Source organism: Lissotriton helveticus, chromosome 11 (genome assembly GCF_964261635.1).
Source record: "Lissotriton helveticus chromosome 11, aLisHel1.1, whole genome shotgun sequence".
Lineage (NCBI taxonomy): Eukaryota > Metazoa > Chordata > Amphibia > Caudata > Salamandridae > Lissotriton > Lissotriton helveticus.
Genome location: NC_136072.1, coordinates 112,690,563 through 112,711,741, shown reverse-complemented (window position 1 = coordinate 112,711,741; position 21,179 = coordinate 112,690,563). Strand labels below are relative to the sequence as shown.

The window sequence follows — 21,179 nt, the reverse complement described above, 5'->3', positions numbered from 1 at the left end:
CCCCCACCACCACCCTCCGCGACTGGACCCCAGTCAACACAGAAGACACCATCCGGACGATGAACACTATCCACTCCGGTTCACCAACCGACCCATACCCTCACCACGTCTTCAACAAGGCCGACTCCGTCATCGCACCCCAAATCCGGGACATCATCAACTACTCCTTCAACACCGCCACCTTCCCGGAGAGCTGGAAGCACGCCGAACTCAGCGCCCTCCTGAAAAAAACATTGGCAGACCCCACCGACCTCAAGAAATACCGCCCCATCTCGCTCCTCCCGTTTCCTGCCAAAGTCATCGAGAACACCGTCAACAGACAGCTGACCGCCTTCCTCGAGACGAACGGATCCCTCGACCACTCACAGTCCGGCTTCCGAGTCAATCACAGCACCAAGACCGCCCTCATCGCAGCCACTGACGACATCCGAACCCTGCTCGACAACGGGGAAACAGTGGCCCTCATCCTCCTGGATCTCTCCGCAGCGTTCGATACTGTGTGCCACCGCACCCTAGTACAACGCCTCAGCAACGTCGGAATCCAAGGGAAGGCCCTGGAGTGGATCATCTCGTTCCTCGCCGGAAGAACCCAGAGAGTCCACCTCCCCCCGTTCAGATCTGAGGCCTCCGAAGTCATCTGCGGCGTGCCACAAGGATCATCGCTCAGCCCCACCCTCTTCAACGTGTACATGAGCCCCCTCGCAGCCATTGTACGCCAACACAGCCTCAACATCATCTCCTACGCTGACGACACCCAGCTGATCCTCTCCCTCACCAACGACCCCGCCACCGCCAGATCCAACCTACACGAAGGGATGAAAGAGGTATCCGAATGGATGAAGAACAGCCGCTTGAAACTGAACTCAGACAAGACGGAAGTCCTCATCCTTGGACCATCACCGTCGGCCTGGGACGACTCCTGGTGGCCCCCGGCCCTAGTCAGTGCACCCAAACCAACGGATCACGCACGCAACCTGGGCTTCATCCTGGACCCCTCCCTGTCGATGACCAGACAAGTCAACGCTGTCTCGGCTTCATGCTTCAACATCCTACGCATGCTCCAAAAGATCTTCCAATGGATCCCCACCAAAACCAGGAAGACGGTCACCCAGGCACTTGTCACCAGCTGACTAGATTACGGAAACACCTTCTACACCGGAACCACAGCCAAACTGCAGAAAAAACTCCAACGCATCCAGAACGCCTCCGCACGACTCATCCTGGACATCCCACGCCACAGCCACATCTCCGGACACCTGAAAGACCTGCACTGGCTCCCCGTCAGCAAAAGAATCACTTTCCGCCTCCTCACCCACGCACACAAAGCCCTCCACAACCTAGGCCCCAGGTACCTCAACGACCGCCTGACCTTCTACACTCCCACCCGCCAACTACGATCGACCAGCCACGCACTCGCTGCCGTTCCACGCATCCGAAGAGCCATCATGGGAGGAAGATCCTTCTCCTACCTGGCAGCCAAGACCTGGAATTCACTCCCCATCCACCTTCGTCTTACCCAAGACCACCTCTCCTTCAGGAAGCAACTCAAGACCTGGCTGTTCGAGCAGTAGCGGACCCCCCCCCCCCCCAAGCGCCTTGAGACCCTCCGGGTGAGTAGCGCGCTATACAAATATCTTGATTGATTGATTGATTGATTGAAGGGGTGGAAATCTTGGTGTAAATGTCCTCAATCTTCTGGGTCAGATGATTAGCAATTTTATCACATAGTGCTTGGGACAGTTCATCCATAGGGTTGCAAGCTTTGGGATTGACGAAGGATTTTAGAATCTGAAATAAGGTTTTTGAAGTGTTCTCAGCTTGCTCAAGCTGCAATGCGATATGTTTTTTATGGGTACTTTTTAGGTTCTTGTGATATAGGCCCAAGAGCTCTTTGAAATTGTCCCTATCCACTTGCTCTTTGGTACGGCACCAAGTGCGTTCCAGAGCCTTGCATTTGCTTTTTTCAGCTTTCAGTTCTAAAGAGTACCATGGCACTTGAGGGCGTCGTGCTAAGGTAAGAGGCTATTTTTATAGGAATGGTCACGTCTAAGGTATGCTTAATGGAGTCGTGAAAAGTGATGAGATGATCCTCAACGGTGCTATCAGGCAGCAGAGGGGAAATGCAAAAGGATTGTTGGAAAACCGATGGCGTAAGTTTATGCCATTGTCTGAACCTTCGCGTGGCGGGGATTTTGGTGGATTTTGATCCACCATGTAAACACAAGGCATAATCCATACAGTACTCACATATGGGTTTGGCAGGTAGGATGCAACTTCCATCCACCCCCATAACACCTCTAGAGCTGTAGGTAAGCTTCACACCTACAAGATCACAGTACACACTCGTAGTTGAGGTACGGCTGGCCCTCAGATGCTGCCATGGAAGGCTTTTAATAGATACATCTACAACCACCAACCTAGACACTGCAGCAAGAAGCGCTAACAAGCCAGGAAAATGGTGAATGTGCACTATATAAAAACGCATAAGAGAATAGGCCCACAAAAATCATTGCTGTGCTGCTATAGCCCAACTTATCACTGCTATAGCCCAATGTACCTACTTACTAGCCCAATTAACACTGTTTTTTCTGTTGGTTTCAGTACATCCCTCGAGGAGGTTAGGGACCTGTACTTGGAGGGAGCCCACCAGAATGGTGAGCTGATAGACCCGGACTTGCAGACTGGACTTGGGGTGCTTTTTCATCTCAGCAGGGAATTCGATCGAGCAGTGGACGCCTTCAATGCTGCCTTAACGGTCCGACCTGAGGTAAGCAGCCACCAGACTGGCTCTAAAATTCTTCTTGATAATTATTGTCCAGTTGTCATGCCAGACATCAAGGTTCTACTAACACCTTTCAAAAAATATGCACATTAATTGGACTGTGTAACGTAACAGGAGAACATGTTCTGGTATTTTTTTTTTATGGTTGTTTTTTTTTTTTACAATCAATTTTATTGAGTTTTGAATGTAACAACAAACAGCACCATACAGAGCTACATTGAACATTGTCAGAGTAGGGAGAAAAACACATCACAGTGACAGCAAGGCTACACAAGTAAATCAATAATGTACCTGAAGAGCGGATCACTCCATATCAGTCGTCTATTATCCCGACCCATTTGCCCCACATGCGGCGAAATATCCCAGGACATCCCCTGGCTGTTTTTAAGGTTGCATAAAATAACTATTGCCTTTGTGTTTGCTGTGGCGCTCATCCTATGAGTGAGTTAGAAGCATTCTTTTATGTAGCTTAATTTACCTGCCATTTTATTAGAAATCTTCTGCTTAGTCACCACACTCTCTGAGCAAATTGAGAACAATGGGCGACATGTACGACAGTTTTTAGCAGTCACAAAAAGAAATTTGGGCTGCTTGCCTTTGCTAAAAAGGGTTGTTTCATGTATCAACTCTATTGTGCGAGTCGGTAACCTGTTACTGACTCTCAAAAGAGGGTTAGAGAGTCGCTATTTTGAAGGGGTGTGCCAAGGGCATTCCTTCTTAATAGCGAGTCGCAGGGGGGGTGTACGACTTATTTTGCAACCGGAATGTGGTCGCAAAACAATCACAGTTTAAAGCCTACTACAAGTAGGTGGTATGCAAATCGCAAACTTCCCCTCTGTGATTAGCAGTGAAAAATATGGCAGGTGTCCCACAGACCACTGCCTGCAAGTGTGAAAAGGGTTGTATTTGACCCAGTTAGCAGAACCATAGTAAGGTGGACATCAGGACACCAGTGGAAAATGACCTATTCCACCGCAGTTGGGACCTAGTAGGCCATGTCTGTCTTGCGGCTTAACATAAGGGGACTGACACTTTTCTTTAAACTGACCTTTCTTTTGCACCCAGCTTGTATCATTAACAAGTAACTCTGCTCCTACATTTTCCAAAGCACAAATGCTGCTCCATAAGCTGCTCCTCACCAGCCCTCAAAGAGCTATAAAGCTCAGGAGGCAGTGAGAGAAGAGATCTCATACATGGGTGACCTCTACTCACACTGTGAGACGCAGCAGGTGCGCTGGAAACCATTACTGTTGTTGGACCCTATTTGTAGGGCTCTAATGTCCAACTCTCTGAGGCTAAGCTCATGGGCGTTCTTTTTCTCTTCCATGGCTAGTCTCTTTTCATCCAGGCCTTGCTCTGTTTCCATTCCTGCAAGAGCCTACTCCTTTTCTAATTTGGCAAGGGCTAGTGCCTGCTCCTTGACCGTTTCATGTCATTTCTTCTCCTCTGACCTCCAGCTCTTCAGAGGACATGCCCTGGGACAACACACTGTTGACTGTGGCCACAAAGACCCCACCCGAAACCAAGGGTTCCCCCCCCATCCACAGGCAGTCAATCTGGAAACCCCCGCATCAGCTCTTATCCCTCCAGACACTCATTTTTTTTTTTGCAAGTACATTTTTATTGTTGCACTAGGCACATCGTCTGAGAATATACGAGAACACGGGCTGGCTTCAACATTCAGCCAGTATCCGTCTGTTCCACAACTTTTCTTTTGCCCATGGGGATTACCCCCCCCCCCCATCAACCGCAACAGTGCAATTCAAATCAAAGCATGTTACAATTGTAGTTAAATGAGAAAAAACAACCCCTAAAAACAGCTCCTGCGTGCCCGCCCCCCACCCCCACCCCAGAGTTCGTCCATCCTTTCCCGATGAAATTAACCCCCTCGAACCAACACAGGGCACCACAGTGATACAGTTTAACAGGCCCAATCTCTTCCCCCTCTATTATGTATGAATCAATCATCAGGTGTGGCAGCGCTCTCCTTTAGAGCCCCTGTGAGTTCACTCTAGTCCGTGGTAGTGCCTCCACTTTGTCCATACTCTCCGGAACTTCTTTGGGCAACCTCTGGCCTTGTACGTCACTCTTTCCGCCGCCATGTAGAGGTCGAGCCCCCTCCTCCACTCCTCTAATTCTGGCGGCTCGGCCGCACCCCAGCGCCGAGCAATGTCTCTGTTGGCCACCACTAGGGCCAGCACTAGAAATATGGTCAAAGGGCGGGCCAAGTCGACTTCGGTCGTCAACCCCAACAGCGCTAGCTTGGGGTCACGTGGTAAAGTAGTCTCCAGGACCTCCTCTAATTCCCCAAATATGTCCTCCCAGTATGTCTGTATGAGGTTACAGCCCCAAAGTGTGTGGTAGAAAGTTCCCTCTGGCTGGTGGCACCTAAGGCATGTCGTATCCATGACCTTCCCCATTTTGTACAGTCGCACCCTGTCGTAGTACGCTCTATGTAGGACTTTCAGCTGTATGAGACGGAGTCTGGACTTAATCGCAACCTCACGAGGGTGCATGAGAACCAGCTCCCAGTCCAGGTCTTCCATTTCCCCTACGTCTGCCTCCCATCTATTACGCAAGTCTTGTAGTGTTCCTAATGTATTGTTGGTCAGTGTTCTGTACGTTAGGGACACCGCCCCCCTCCCAATTTGCTCCTGCAGCAACCTACCCTCCAACGGGGCGTATTCTGGGACGTCTGTCAGATCGATGTTCTGTGCCCTCCAGGCGTGTCTGAGCTGAGAGTATCTGTAGTACTGAGTGTTTTGTAGGTCAAAGTCCTCCTGTAAAGCGCGGAATGTTTTCAGTTCTCCCCTGGCAATCACGTCCCCTATGGTCGATATGCCGATCTTGTCCCACTGTCTAAAGCCTGTCAGTTTGTGGAGCTCACCCAGCCACCTACAGTGCCATAATGGGGTCTGTCGGGTGGGCCGTTTGTCCCATTCCATGCGTTTGGTTGCCCTGTTCCACGCGGCCAGCGTGATCTTGGTAGCCGGCAGAAAGTGTCTCCCCGCTGGACCACCGTATAGGTAGTACAGAACGTTCGTGTGAGACCATTTTGATCTTTCTAGCGCATATGTAGGGTGGTCCATTGCTGCATGCAACCATTCATTTATCGGGTGAGGTGTTCTGCCCAATAGTATGCCTCTAGATTGGGAAGGGAGATCCCACCGCTGTACTGGTGGCGTTGCAGTGTGGCTAAGGCCACTCTCTGGTGTTTCCCCAACCATAAGAATGTTCGCAAATCACCGTGAATATTAGACAAGGTTGTGGGAGGGAGCGGGTAGTATTAATTTTGCAGGGCATAGAGGAACTTTGGCAGCAGAACCATCTTATACAGTGCTGCGCGCCCCAAGAGGGTGAGCGGAAGCTGCCTCCACCGGTCCATTTCTAAGTTTGCACTTGCCACGATGCGTGTCACATTGTTGTTAAGGGAGAGTGTTTCGTCTAGCGTTATGAATACCCCCAGATACTGAAATCCCTCTGTGGTGTGAATGAGGAGTTCCGGTAGGCACTCCCTTTGCTCTCGGCCTTGTGGGTCATATAGAATCGATTTATGCCAATTAATAGTATGACCAGCACTCGCCCCGAAGTCATCCAACTCTTTGAACAGGACCGGGATCGTGACATCCGGGTCCGTCACAAACAGCAGGACGTCGTCCGCATATAATGAGATTTTTTCCTGGGTAGATTCCGAGTCGCCCCAGGTAAACCCCCTAATCCCTTGATTCTGTCGGATCCGGATCGCTAGTATTTCTATCGTCAAAGTGAACAGGAGGGGGGACAGTGGGCACCCTTGACGTGTTCCCCTGTTAATGCGGAATTCGCGCGACAGTCGTCCATTCACTCGCACTCGTGCCTTTGGGGCCGAGTACAGGAGCCTAATCCACTGCAGAAAGTTAGGGCCAAAGCCGAACCTCCGCAACGTCTCAAACAAGAAGGGCCAGTGGACCGCATCGAAGGCCTTCTCGGCATCTAACGAGAGGAACCAGTGGGGCTCGTTCCTCTCTCGGACTTCCTGCAGCCAGTTATGGGTGCGGCGGAGGTTTAGTTTGGTCGCCCTGTCTGGAAGGAACCCAGACTGATCTGCATGCACTAAATCAGAAATTACCCCCCGCAGGCGCCTAGCTAGTATCGTAGCCAGAATCTTCGTCTCCATATTAAGGAGAGAGATCGGGCGGTAGGAGGCACACCTGTCTCTGGGCTTACCCTCCTTGTGTATAGGGACAATTGTGGCCGTGGCCAGATCAGGTGGCAAGCTCGCCTTTTGGAGTGCCTCGACAAATAGCTTTCTAATATGGCGTTGCAGCAGGTCCGCTGTACGTTTGAAGAATTCCGCCGGGAAGCCGTTAGGTCCCGGTGTCTTCCCCGGCTTCAGGGACGCTATTGCCTCTCCTATTTCTTCTAGTGTAATCTCTGCTTCCAGGTCCGTAGCGTCCTCCTGGGACAGTTGTGGGACCTCCATGTCACACAGATAGTGGTTGGCATCCGTCTCGTCCCCCAAGTCCCTAGCTCTATAAAAGTCCTCGTAGTACGCTGCAAAGGCCTCTGCTATAGCCTCGTCTGTACAGGCTGATCTGGTCCCTGTCACTTCAATCCTGTCAACCCATCGTGCCGCCCTTTCTCTCTTGCTCAGCCACGCTAGGAGTTTTCCCGATTTGTCACCCACGTCGTATAGGCGGTGGAGTGTTGCCAGAGCCTGTGTGCGCGCCTCCCCCGTGACAAGGTCTCTATAGTGCCTTTGTGTGTCTAGTAGTTTCCTAAGTATCCTTTTTTCCTTTCCCTGGTGATATTCTGTTTCGAGGGCTAAGATCGAGGCTTCCCCAGTCGTAACCGCATGTTGTAATTCCCTCCTTGTCGCTCCCAACCTGCTATTTACACGATCCCTAAGGACTGGCTTCAATGCTTCCCATAGCGTGATCCCTGATTCTACTGAACCCTCATTCTCCGCCACATAGACCTTTATGTCCGCTCTAATTCCCTTCAGTAGATCTGGTGTTTGCAGGTCCCATGCCGCGAGGCGCCATTCCATGGTCTTTTCCCTCCTCCCTCGTCCCAAGTGTACATACAGGGGGGAGTGGTCCGAGATTCCCAGCGCTTTATAATCCGCTAAGTCATTAACCGTGATTTCTTGCCTAGAAGTAAATAGATAATCTAACCTGGAAAAGACCCTGTGAGCCCCGGAGTAAAAGGAGTAGGCCTCCTGTGTCGGGTGGAGCCATCTCCATACATCAGTGAGGCCCAAAGTGTGCATCTGTCTAGCCAATGCCGTACCATGTCCTGCAGCACGTGGGGACCCCGATCTGTCTCTTGTGGCACACATTACATCGTTGAAGTCCCCCCCCACTATCTGAATCGTATCCGCCGTGTCTAGAAGGATAGCAGTGACTGCAGTGAGGGTGCGTGCCTGTAATTTTGGTGGGGCATAAACTGAGACAATAGTGTATCTGCGCCTCCTCCATGTTCCCTGTACTCCTGCATATGTCCCCTGAGGGTCCAACCATGTGCGAGTGACAGCAAACAGTGTGGATTTTTTAACGAGGACTGCCGCCCCCCTAGAATCTGCCGTGTAACCTGCGTGCGCTAGCAGCACGTGCCTGCCTCTTGCTATAAAAGCGCACTGAGTGCCTCTTAGATGGGTCTCCTGGAGTAATATAATGTCAGGCGTTAGCCTCTTAAGATATGCATTCACTAGACCCCTTTTGATCTTTGACCCAAGGCCATTCACATTCCAAGAGAGTATTGTGACGCCTGAGTCACCAGTGTGGTTGTGATCTAGTGGGTCCGCCAGTGTGAGTTTCTTCCGTATTTCCAGGAATGGCACCCGCTGTGGTGTAGTGTAGGGTGTGTATTGGCACGCAGTCGCTGTTTCTCAACATCTCCCCTCCCCCAACTCAAGATAACTCCGGTCCCCCAGGAACTCACCCCCTCCCCACCGCCCTCCCCTTCCAGACTCATCCCAATAGAGGACCGAGCTTTCAGCAGGAGATGGTCTGTCGCCCACCCACTCCACCCCTTAACTCAACTAACCCTCACCTTTCACCCCAACTCGAAAGGCTGTGAGAGCACTAGGTCCGGTGTCGTTTCTAGCCCAAAGTCTCAACCAATTCAAGGAAAGAAGACATATACACTGGACAGGGGAAAGGGAACAAACACAAGGGAGGACTGGCAACTTGCGTTTCCTCGTGCCTCCCGGCCGTCTTCTTCAGTATGCCACACTGTAGTTTTCAGGAGTGTGAGTCCTGCGTGGCGGAGTCAGTCCCGCTCTGTTTGCCGGATGAGTCCAGTTCCAGATGGTGGATCTCCTTCTCCAGCGGGTGCATCGAGCCCCCTTCCTCACTGGGGTCTACTTCCTCAGGTTCCGATTCTCCATCGTCCGCCCGATCCTCATTGTCTCCTTCCGAGAGTGCCGAATGGCGTGGGATTTGTCTTCGTGCGCCCGCCGTGGAGGACTCTCCCGGCGATTCCGAGCGCCCTCTTCTGGCCCCCGCGGGTGTGCGTGCTTGATATGGTGTCCCAGGAGCGCGGGAGTGGAGTCTCCTCGATGTGCGCCTTTGTGGCTTTGGGAACCCCCAGCTGACTCTCTCTCTCAGTGACCTGTCCAATTCCTCGCGTCCTGCCGCCTCTCTGCTGTTGAGGACAGGCCTCTCCTCAGCCACTGCCAAGCGTCGTCAGGGTGTGTAAAGAAGATTGATTTATCCTTGTATAGAACCTTAAGTTTCGCTGGGAAGAGCAGCATGTAGGTGATCTTTAGTGTTCTCAATTTTGCTTTCACCAGGTCGAAGGAGCGGCGCTGTTTCTGGACCTCCTGGCTATAATCCGGGAAAATCATGACGTTGGTGTTCTCTAGCCAAATCTCCCCCATTTTCCTGGCCTCACGCAGAATTAGATCTCGATCCGCAAAGTTCAGGAAACATGCTATCACTGGTCTAGGTCTTGCACCTTCCGGGGGCTTCGCCAGCACTGCCCTATGGGCTCTTTCGATTACGAAGCACGCCGAGAAGCGTGCCGTAGGGAAGGTCGTGGTCAGCCACGTGTGGAGGAAGGCCGCCATATCGTTCCCCTCGATTCCCTCCCTAAAGCCCACAAAGTGGAGGTTATTGCGGCGTGCCCTATTTTCCGCATCATCCACCTTCCAAAGGAGCTGTCTGTGAGATGCTTGGAGTTCCACCATTTCTTTGCGGAGCATGGTAATGGAGCCCTCCGCTTCTCCAATTACTGTCTCAGTTTCAGTGACTCGCGCCGAAAGGTTCCTGAAGTCCTGCCGGAGGAGGGTGACCTCAGACCCCACCTCGCCTATTTTAACTTCCAACGCCGCTCTCGACTCCTGAATGTCGGATCTTGAGACTTGAATGGCTGCTAGAAGCCTATCGGTGTCCGGCGAGCCTTCCTGAGCTGCGTTGGGGTGTTCCCTCCCCGGGCGGGAGGTCGCGAAATTGTCCATAGGGCCTTGCTTCAGGGTTTTAGGGGCAGGATTTTTCTACCCCATGGTTGCCCACCGACGAGGTGTATGTCTTTGGGGCTAGTGAGGTCCACTCCCCCCCCCGCGCACTGACGGGTGTAGTTTGTATGGTTCTAGAGCTTGCGATTGTCAGCCGCTAGAGCCCACTCCGCGCTCCGGGAGAGCTCCACGCGTGCCCGTTCCCTGTCTGTTAGGTTTCCTCCACTCCGTAGGCTGATGATCAATCGCCACTGCTGCGTCACGGTATCGGTATTGCCACTCAAGTCTCAAGGGTCGCTTGGGTGCCCCCCTGGAGGATCTCGCTCGCCTCCCGATCGCTCGTAGATGGTAGTGGGCGGGCAGTGGGTCATGAGGGATAAAGTCCACGGTGATGGGGGGGGACGGACAGGACCCCAGGCCAGCGATCTGATGCAATCCAGGCCGGGGGGCAGCACCGTTGTCTTCTGGGCCTGCCACCCCAGCAACACAGGGCCGTCACTCCAGTGATCGCCGGCGTATGCGTGCGCCGCCTCCCCTGGACCGGCACCAACTATCTCCAGGGGCTGCCCGCACCTCCGTCTGTTGCTGTCCGCCCCCCCTCCGTGCCAGCACCGATGTTTTCTCCCAGGCGCTTCGCAGTCAGGCGCGGGGTTGCCTAATTCGGGCGCCATGTTGGTAAAGGGCGGTCTCGTGCGAGTAAGGTGTGCGGGGCCGCTCACCGCTGCGCCAGATCTACTGCGGGTAGATGGGGAGTTTCCTCCGGCAGCGCACCCTTGTCCCAGGCAGGCCAAGCCGCCCCCAGGCAATCCCGGGCCCCGGACCGCAAGTCAGGCCGCCATGTTGGTAAAGGGCGTCGCAGCCGAGGAGCAGTGCGAGGGGGCGGGGGGGACTCCCTCCTCCTACCTGGGGCAGTCCGTGGGTCGCCGCCGCGGGGGGTCTCAGGCTCCGGCCGGGGTCCGCTATGCCGTGCGGTGTGTTCCCCCGGTACAGTCTGCCGGATTCCTCGCCGCCCGCACCTCCTCCGACAGCCGCTGCTCCAGCGTCACTCGGGACAGTCCGTGTGGGCAGTCGGGCCGCAGCCCCCTTTTCTCTTGTCTCGCGCCCTGCAGCGCCAATGCGAGCACCTCCCGGTAGCCTCGCTCCGCTCCCTGTCGTCCGGTGTCCGGCAGGGGCTAGCGCCGAGCCCGGGCGCCATCTTGTTTTTGCCGCCTCCTCCGTCTCCGAACAGGGGAATCACAAATTACAGGCTTCCTGCAATTCAGCGGACCTCTCGCAGCAGCGTCGCAGCTTCAGCGTCTCTTCAGGAGATCCGTACGGTGATTTTTTACTCTGTGGCATTGAATTTATGGCGGATTAGGGTATCGACGGCCGGGAGCTCCCGAGCCCTGCGTCTAGCTCGGCATGCTGCTAAGCCACCCCCTCCACACACTCATGATCTCCCCCACCATTCACTAACCCATCTGTGTTGGGCCCTCTGAAGATCCGCCTTCGTGGCACTTGCCCTGGGAAGCACCCCCTCTCCGACAGAACCTCTCGAGCTGTGTCACCGTATACTGGTCCAGATGAGCTAACTCAAACAAGTCCCTTTAAGTGGTACCCCAGGTATGGTGGCAAACTAGCGGAAATAGAAATAGGGATCTATAAGGAACAAAAAATCACAGAGCCAGAGGTCAATCCATCCTTCAAGAACACCTTAAAAAGGAACACTTTGCTTATGCAAAGTCGTGGCACACTAGTTACTCTACAATGCTGTGCAAATGCAAGTCCTATTCTACAGCTGCTACCAAATGTTGGAACTGGTACTTTCTGGTTGGCTTAGGCGGCGCCCAACACAGGCAGAACCTGCCACTCCTGTCAGGGTTAGGTGATGACACTCACTGTATAATCTGTGCTCACCCTTGTGTAGCTTGGCACTGAGCAGCCAGACTTATCACAGAGGCAATATGTAAGGCACTGGCCCAGCGCTCTCACACAACGATAACACTGAGCATCACAAAAAAGACTTCCCACAAGGTGTATGTAAATAAAGATTGTGCTCAATGCACACATTAATTAACACATGAACATCATGTATTTTTGGGCATAAATCACACTTAGAATTATTACTAGCAGTTCTAGGCCCAACAGTGTTAAAATGACATCAGTAATATGCACACTTGGGGAAAATCCATTTTTTACCCCAGCACGCTTATACAAAAGATTTTGTACCACTTTGTTCACCATAAGTTGGCAGGGTATGCTCAGACGTGAGTCCCTTGCTCACTTTGCCACTGGATTCAAGCAAGCCGGGCTGAAGACGGCTGAAATGCCAGAAACCGGTCCTCAGAAGCTTGTTTCCGGTCCAGGGAAGGCATGGCTTGGCAGTTCGGGCTGGACTGTTCCCATGAGGCACAGGGTCAGACTGATTTGCATATGGCCATGTCAGAACTGGGGTGGCAGAGTGGGCTAAAGAATGGTGATGGATTAAACCCAGATCTGTTGACTGGGTGTGAGTGCTTGATTGGTTCAGATGCTCCGTCCATTACCACCCCCTTTTGTACCACTTTGTTCGCCATAAGTTGGCAGGGTATGCTCAGACGTGAGTCCCTTGCTCACTTTGCCACTGGATTCAAGCAAGCCGGGCTGAAGACGGCTGAAATGCCAGAAACCGGTCCTCGGAAGCTTGTTTCCGGTCCAGGGAAGGCATGGCTTGGCAGTCCGGGCTGGACTGTTCCCATGAGGCACAGGGTCAGACTGATTTGCATATAGCCATGTCTGAACTGGGGTGGCAGAGTGGGCTAAAGAACGGTGATGGATTAAACCCAGATCTGTTGACTGGGTGTGAGTGTTTGATTGGTTTAGATGCTCCGTCCATTACCACCCCCTTTTTTACCACTTTGTTCGCCATAAGTTGGCAGGGTATGCTCAGACGTGAGTCCCTTGCTCACTTTGCCACTGGATTCAAGCAAGCCGGGCTGAAGACGGCTGAAATGCCAGAAACCGGTCCTCGGAAGCTTGTTTCCGGTCTAGGGAAGGCATGGCTTGGCAGTCCGGGCTGGACTGTTCCCATGAGGCACAGGGTCAGACTGATTTGCATATGGCCATGTCTGAACTGGGGTGGCAGAGTGGGCTAAAGAACGGTGATGGATTAAACCCAGATCTGTTGACTGAGTGTGAGTGTTTGATTGGTTCAGATGCTCCGTCCATTACCACCCCCTTTTGTATCAAAATAGGGAATGGGGCACATTTTCTATGGTTCATCACAGATCCCCAATTCATAAACCAGATCAGCAAATCTGAAATTCTGTAGAATCTACCTAATGGTATCCTTTCCTTAAGTAACTTATTTACAGATGCTGAGAGTCTTTTTCCAAGATACACAGAAGCTCACCCACCTAGTGGCATGATTTATCATTGTGCCCTGCTTCACGTTGAGTGGGGTCTGCTATATCCAATGGGGTCTTTAAAGGAGTTATTGACAACTGGCCCTCTCTGAAGGGTCACCCCAAACTTGTTGCCTTCCTCCTCCCCTTTTTTCTGACCTTGTTTTTGTCAGCTTTAGGACTCTGGGCACTCTAGCACTGCTAACCAGGGCTAAAGTTCATGTGCTCTCTCTCTAATATATGGTAAAATTGGCATATTTAATTTACCTATTAGTTCCTTGTAAAGTTCACTACATTTGACCAGGGCACTGATTGTACCACCCAGACAAGTAGTCCTTCAAACACGTCTCAGGTCTGCCAATGCAGAGCCTGTGTGTGCAGTTTTACGGCCACTTCGACTTGGCCTTTAAAACTCTTTGCCAAGCCCTAAAAACTCTCCTCTTATTATACATAGTTAGGTACATATGTAGCTCAAAGGCAGGGGGCTGTGTAAGTAAAAGGTATGACATTTACTTTTACATTTTGCATGTCCTGGTAGTAAATAACACCACATTCACTGTTCACTCCTGTGAGGCCTTCTCCTTTCATAGGTTAACATTGAGAATTTCTCAATACACTTTTGAGCTGTAATTCCTGATGTTTAAGGACTAGCTGTTTCATTTTTCATATCTTTGGAATGGTAATGATACATTTGCTTTACTGGTAACTTTGGATTTAGCATTACTATTTTAGAAATGCCACATTTAGAAAGTGATTCAGAAAAGGGGGTGGTGATGGACAGAGCATCTGAATTAAGCAGAACACTCATACCCATTCAAAAGATCAGGGCTTGATCCATCACCGTTTTTTAGCTCACTGCACCATCCCAGTTCAGAACCTGGCTACATGCAAATTAGTCTGTCCCTGGCCCAGTGCATCATGGGAACAGGGCAGACCAAACTACCAAGCCAATTCTTTACTGGAAAGGAAACAAGCTTCCGGGGACCGGTTTCTGGCATTGCAGCCGTCTTCGGCCCGGCTTGCTTGAATCCTGATGGTGCAGTGAGCAAGGGACTCATGTCTGAGCATACCCTTCCACTCCTATAGTGGCCAAAACGATTCAGAAAAGGGGGTGGTGATGGACAGAGCATCTGAATTAAGCAGAACACTCATACCCAGTCAAAAGATCAGGGCTTGATCCATCACCGTTTTTTAGCTCACTGCACCATCCCAGTTCAGAACCTGGCTACATGCAAATTAGTCTGTCCCTGGCCCAGTGCATCATGGGAACAGGGCAGACCAAACTACCAAGCCAATTCTTTACTGGAAAGGAAACAAGCTTCCGGGGACCGGTTTCTGGCATTGCAGCCGTCTTCGGCCCGGCTTGCTTGAATCCTGATGGTGCAGTGAGCAAGGGACTCATGTCTGAGCATACCCTTCCACTTCCACAGTGGCCAAAACGATTCAGAAAAGGGGGTGGTGATGGACAGAGCATCTGAATTAAGCAGAACGCTCATACCCAGTCAAAAGATCAGGGCTTGATCATCACCATTTTTTAGCTCACTGCACCATCCCAGTTCAAGACCTGGCTACATGCAAATTAGTCTGTCCCTGGCCCAGTGCATCATGGGAACAGGGCAGACCAAACTACCAAGCCAATTCTTTACTGGAAAGGAAACAAGCTTCCGGGAACCGGTTTCTGGCATTGCAGCCGTCTTCGGCCCGGCTTGCTTGAATCCTGATGGTGCAGTGAGCAAGGGACTCATGTCTGAGCATACCCTTCCACTCCTATAGTGGCCAAAACGATTCAGAAAAGGGGGTGGTGATGGACAGAGCATCTGAATTAAGCAGAACACTCATACCCAGTCAAAAGATCAGGGCTTGATCCATCACCGTTTTTTAGCTAACTGCACCATCCCAGTTCAGAACCTGGCTACATGCAAATTAGTCTGTCCCTGGCCCAGTGCATCATGGGAACAGGGCAGACCAAACTACCAAGCCAATTCTTTACTGGAAAGGAAACAAGCTTCCGGGGACCGGTTTCTGGCATTGCAGCCCTCTTCGGCCCGGCTTGCTTGAATCCTGATGGTGCAGTGAGCAAGGGACTCATGTCTGAGCATACCCTTCCACTCCTATAGTGGCCAAAACGATTCAGAAAAGGGGGTGGTGATGGACAGAGCATCTGAATTAAGCAGAACACTCATACCCAGTCAAAAGATCAGGGCTTGATCCATCACCGTTTTTTAGCTCACTGCACCATCCCAGTTCAGAACCTGGCTACATGCAAATTAGTCTGTCCCTGGCCCAGTGCATCATGGGAACAGGGCAGACCAAACTACCAAGCCAATTCTTTACTGGAAAGGAAACAAGCTTCCGGGGACCGGTTTCTGGCATTGCAGCCGTCTTCGGCCCGGCTTGCTTGAACCCTGATGGTGCAGTGAGCAAGGGACTCATGTCTGAGCATACCCTTCCACTCCCACAGTGGCCAAAACGATTCAGAAAAGGGGGTGGTGATGGACAGAGCATCTGAATTAAGCAGAACGCTCATACCCAGTCAAAAGATCAGGGCTTGATCCATCACCACTTTTTAGCTCACTGCACCATCCCAGTTCAGAACCTGGCTACATGCAAATTAGTCTGTCCCTGGCCCAGTGCATCATGGGAACAGGGCAGACCAAACTACCAAGCCAATTCTTTACTGGAAAGGAAACAAGCTTCCGGGGACCGGTTTCTGGCATTGCAGCCGTCTTCGGCCCGGCTTGCTTGAACCCTGATGGTGCAGTGAGCAAGGGACTCATGTCTGAGCATACCCTTCCACTCCTATAGTGGCCAAAACGATTCAGAAAAGGGGGTGGTGATGGACAGAGCATCTTAATTAAGCAGAACACTCATACCCAGTCAAAAGATCAGGGCTTGATCCATCACCGTTTTTTAGCTCATTGCACCATCCCAGTTCAGAACCTGGCTACATGCAAATTAGTCCAGACCGTTGGTTGGAAAAACTATGGTACCCTCAAAAGACCCAATGTGAATAGGTATAGCGGTATATATCGTTCCTCCGCCCCTACATTGTGGTTCGTTGGCAGTTATCATTGGGTACCATAGATAGTGTGGGTGCCTGCCTCAACCAGAGGCTCCTCTGGTCTGGGTTGCAGTGGCCAGAGAAAAAAATATTTTTGTGCAAAGAAAGATCAAAAAAAAAATTCAAAAAAAGACTGTTAAAAATTAGATCAGCACCTAGGGAAATTTTAATGAAATGGTGAAGATCTTATAATAAAACCAATGGGTACTTGTCCTAGATCGAATTATGTGATCCAGAAGTATTCAATTACAAGGGTGTCGACATGTTTCAGCCCCCCTTGGCTCAAAGGAGTCTACGGGGCTTTCGTCAGGACGGAAAAGGACAGACAAACATGAATGTTCTACTCACACTTATTATGTGGAGTTCAATGGAAACAGCGAGGGTCAGTGTTTAAACCGCTCGAGTTTGAAAAGCCTGCAAAAGAAATTACATACAGACATATTGTGCAAGGTAATGAAACATTTATACCATATTGCATGAATGAGAAAGGCACAGTAGTAAGCATTAGTCTTAACTACTACCACAGAGCCTAATTTAAGCTAGACACATTGTATTTCATTTCTAAACAGTAGGAGCATTCCCTGGTAGAGTAGAGGAAAGAGGGATGAGTTGAGAGCGGTTGAGAAAGCTGTAAGGATGTATGATACAGCGCCATTAAGTGCGTGCGTTATGCCCGTGATGGAATGTGGCCCATCATGCGTGCTGATTGTTGGAGAGTCTATCACCCCTATAAACTCGATGGAGACCAATACAACGAGGATATTTACGTTGCTGGTGAGGGATACGCCCTGCTTATGAGGAACGCGGAGTGCCTGACTCTAATGCGGTAAAATAGTGAAAGCGCGCTCAAACAAACGTTCTAGATGAGGCACTTACCCCCTAATGCGGAGATTGTTGCTTTCATCGGGGAGGTTCAGAGCTGTAGGGAACAAGTATAAGTAGTTCAAAAATCTCTTACCTACTCGGAGAAGAATTTGGAAATACCGAGAGAGATGCGCGTTTCGCCATTACCCGCGTGTCTGCGATCCTACGCTGCTTGTGCTGACTCTGCCCCCGGACGTCAGGATAGCGTCTGTGGGAGGGTTTAAGACTACGTTTCTTTGAAGAAACTTTATTGAGTCGTTACACAGTCACCTGGATGTTAGGATCAGCGAGTGTGTGTATAACTCCTCAGAAAGAGTGTGATATTAGATTATAAGATTATAATGTTACATTATAATGCAGTACAAAATGTGGTATGTTTTGCGAGTGGGTTACTTGACCACAATCGGATGAGAGTAAATGTAGCGACCCCTTATGGGAAGTTGTAAGATTCCACACTGGACAGATTCAGTACTGAACTTGAGATTTCTTTAGATTTATAAAGCGGTGTACAGACCTCTATTTGAAAAGATGTAAAGTAACTTCAAATTTCAGGGTGTCTTTAGTGAACCGCAAATTGGTGCCAGGGCACGTTATCATTCATCCCAGTGATGTTGGTCTTCAAACGGTCCACCCACCGTTGCTCTTTTTCGTGCAGAATTCTTTCTGCGTTATGGGTTTTATCGGTCAACATCTCTATGACCGTCCATCTTATGTCATCACAGGAATGTCCTTTCTCTAGAAAGTGGGCACACAGTTTAGTAGTGGTTTTCTTCAGGCGAATGTTGCTGCGATGTTCCCCTATTCTGATTTTGATTTTGCGGCACGTCATACCTATGTATAGTTTTTTACATGGACAAATGACCAAGTAGATGACACAGGAAGAATTACAGTTCGTGTGCTGTTTTTGGGTCCAGGCTGTGCAGTTACCACAAGGATAGTGACCACTGACCGGGGACATTGAGACGCTCCTGATGGTTTCTTGACTGTATGTCCCCGGTCAGTGGTCACTATCCTTGTGGTAACTGCACAGCCTGTCAATTCACCACCCACTCAAAACAACTTCAACTATCTGAGACTCTAAACTGGACCCAAAAACAGCACACGAACTGTAATTCTTCCTGTGTCATCTACTTGGTCATTTGTCCATGTAAAAAACTATACATAGGTATGACGTGCCGCAAAATCAAAATCAGAATAGGGGAAACATCGCAGCAACATTCGCCTGAAGAAAACCACTACTAAACTGTGTGCCCACTTTCTAGAGAAAGGACATTCCTGTGATGACATAAGATGGACGGTCATAGAGATGTTGACCGATAAAACCCATAACGCAGAAAGAATTCTGCACGAAAAAGAGCAACGGTGGGTGGACCGTTTGAAGACCAACATCACTGGGATGAATGATAACGTGCCCTGGCACCAATTTGCGGTTCACTAAAGACACCCTGAAATTTGAAGTTACTTTACATCTTTTCAAATAGAGGTCTGTACACCGCTTTATAAATCTAAAGAAATCTCAAGTTCAGTACTGAATCTGTCCAGTGTGGAATCTTACAACTTCCCATAAGGGGTCGCTACATTTACTCTCATCCGATTGTGGTCAAGTAACCCACTCGCAAAACATACCACATTTTGTACTGCATTATAATGTAACATTATAATCTTATAATCTAATATCACACTCTTTCTGAGGAGTTATACACACACTCGCTGATCCTAACATCCAGGTGACTGTGTAACGACTCAATAAAGTTTCTTCAAAGAAACGTAGTCTTAAACCCTCCCACAGACGCTATCCTGACGTCCGGGGGCAGAGTCAGCACAAGCAGCGTAGGATCGCAGACACGCGGGTAATGGCGAAACGCGCATCTCTCTCGGTATTTCCAAATTCTTCTCCGAGTAGGTAAGAGATTTTTGAACTACTTATACTTGTTCCCTACAGCTCTGAACCTCCCCGATGAAAGCAACAATCTCCGCATTAGGGGGTAAGTGCCTCATCTAGAACGTTTGTTTGAGCGCGCTTTCACTATTTTACCGCATTAGAGTCAGGCACTCCGCGTTCCTCATAAGCAGGGCGTATCCCTCACCAGCAACGTAAATATCCTCGTTGTATTGGTCTCCATCGAGTTTATAGGGGTGATAGACTCTCCAACAATCAGCACGCATGATGGGCCACATTCCATCACGGGCATAACGCACGCACTTAATGGCGCTGTATCATACATCCTTACAGCTTTCTCAACCGCTCTCAACTCATCCCTCTTTCCTCTACTCTACCAGGGAATGCTCCTACTGTTTAGAAATGAAATACAATGTGTCTAGCTTAAATTAGGCTCTGTGGTAGTAGTTAAGACTAATGCTTACTACTGTGCCTTTCTCATCCATGCAATATGGTATAAATGTTTCATTACCTTGCACAATATGTCTGTATGTAATTTCTTTTGCAGGCTTTTCAAACTCGAGCGGTTTAAACACTGACCCTCGCTGTTTCCATTGAACTCCACATAATAAGTGTGAGTAGAACATTCATGTTTGTCTGTCCTTTTCCGTCCTGACGAAAGCCCCGTAGACTCCTTTGAGCCAAGGGGGGCTGAAACATGTCGACACCCTTGTAATTGAATACTTCTGGATCACATAATTCGATCTAGGACAAGTACCCATTGGTTTTATTATAAGATCTTCACCATTTCATTAAAATTTCCCTAGGTGCTGATCTCATTTTTAACAGTCTTTTTTTGAATTTTTTTTGATCTTTCTTTGCACAAAAAAAATTTTTCTCTGGCCACTGCAACCCAGACCAGAGGAGCCTCTGGTTGAGGCAGGCACCCACACTATCTATGTTACCCAATGATAACTGCCAACGAACCACAATGTAGGGGCGGAGGAACGATATATACCGCTATACCTATTCACATTGGGTCTTTTGAGGGTACCATAGTTTTTCCAACCAACGGTCTGGACTTGTTACAAGTGTCCATTTTTCACTTGATTAACTCTGATACTGTTTGGGGAAATAAATGGACACGTTTTCCTCGTCCCTCCTCTGATTATCCTTACATGCAAATTAGTCTGTCCCTGGCCCAGTGCATCATGGGAACAGGGCAGACCAAACTACCAAGCCAATTCTTTACTGGAAAGGAAACAAGCTTCCGGGGACCGGTTTCTGGCATTGCAGCCGCCTTCGGCCCGGCTTGCTTGAATCCTGATGGTGCAGTGAGCAAGGGACTCATGTCTGAGCATACCCTTCCACTCCTATAGTGGCCAAAACGATTCAGAAAAGGGGGTGGTGATGGACAGAGCATCTGAATTAAGCAGAACACTCATACCCAGTCAAATGATCAGGGCTTGATCCATCACCGTTTTTTAGCTCACTGCACCATCCCAGTTCAGAACCTGGCTACATGCAAATTAGTCTGTCCCTGGCCCAGTGCATCATGGGAACAGGGAAGACCAAACTACCAAGCCAATTCTTTACTGGAAAGAAAACAAGCTTCCGGGGACTGGATTCTGGCATTGCAGCCGTCTTCGGCCCGGCTTGCTTGAATCCTGATGGTGCAGTGAGCAAGGGACTCATGTCTGAGCATACCCTTCCACTCCTATAGTGGCCAAACGATTCAGAAAAGGGGGTGGTGATGGACAGAGCATCTGAATTAAGCAGAACACTCATACCCA

At 50.1% G+C, this 21,179-nt stretch overlaps 1 protein-coding gene across 2 annotated transcripts in view; it reads left to right on the top strand.

Moving 5' to 3' along the window:
• Positions 1 to 21,179, top strand: part of PEX5L (peroxisomal biogenesis factor 5 like) — a 392,012-nt gene that overhangs the window by 362,539 nt on the left and 8,294 nt on the right. For both annotated transcript variants that reach the window (XM_078668173.1, XM_078668174.1), the window contains exon 11: positions 2,602 to 2,767. In XM_078668173.1, coding sequence (XP_078524299.1) covers positions 2,602 to 2,767 — 166 coding nt within the window. The remainder of the gene's footprint in view (positions 1 to 2,601; positions 2,768 to 21,179) is intronic.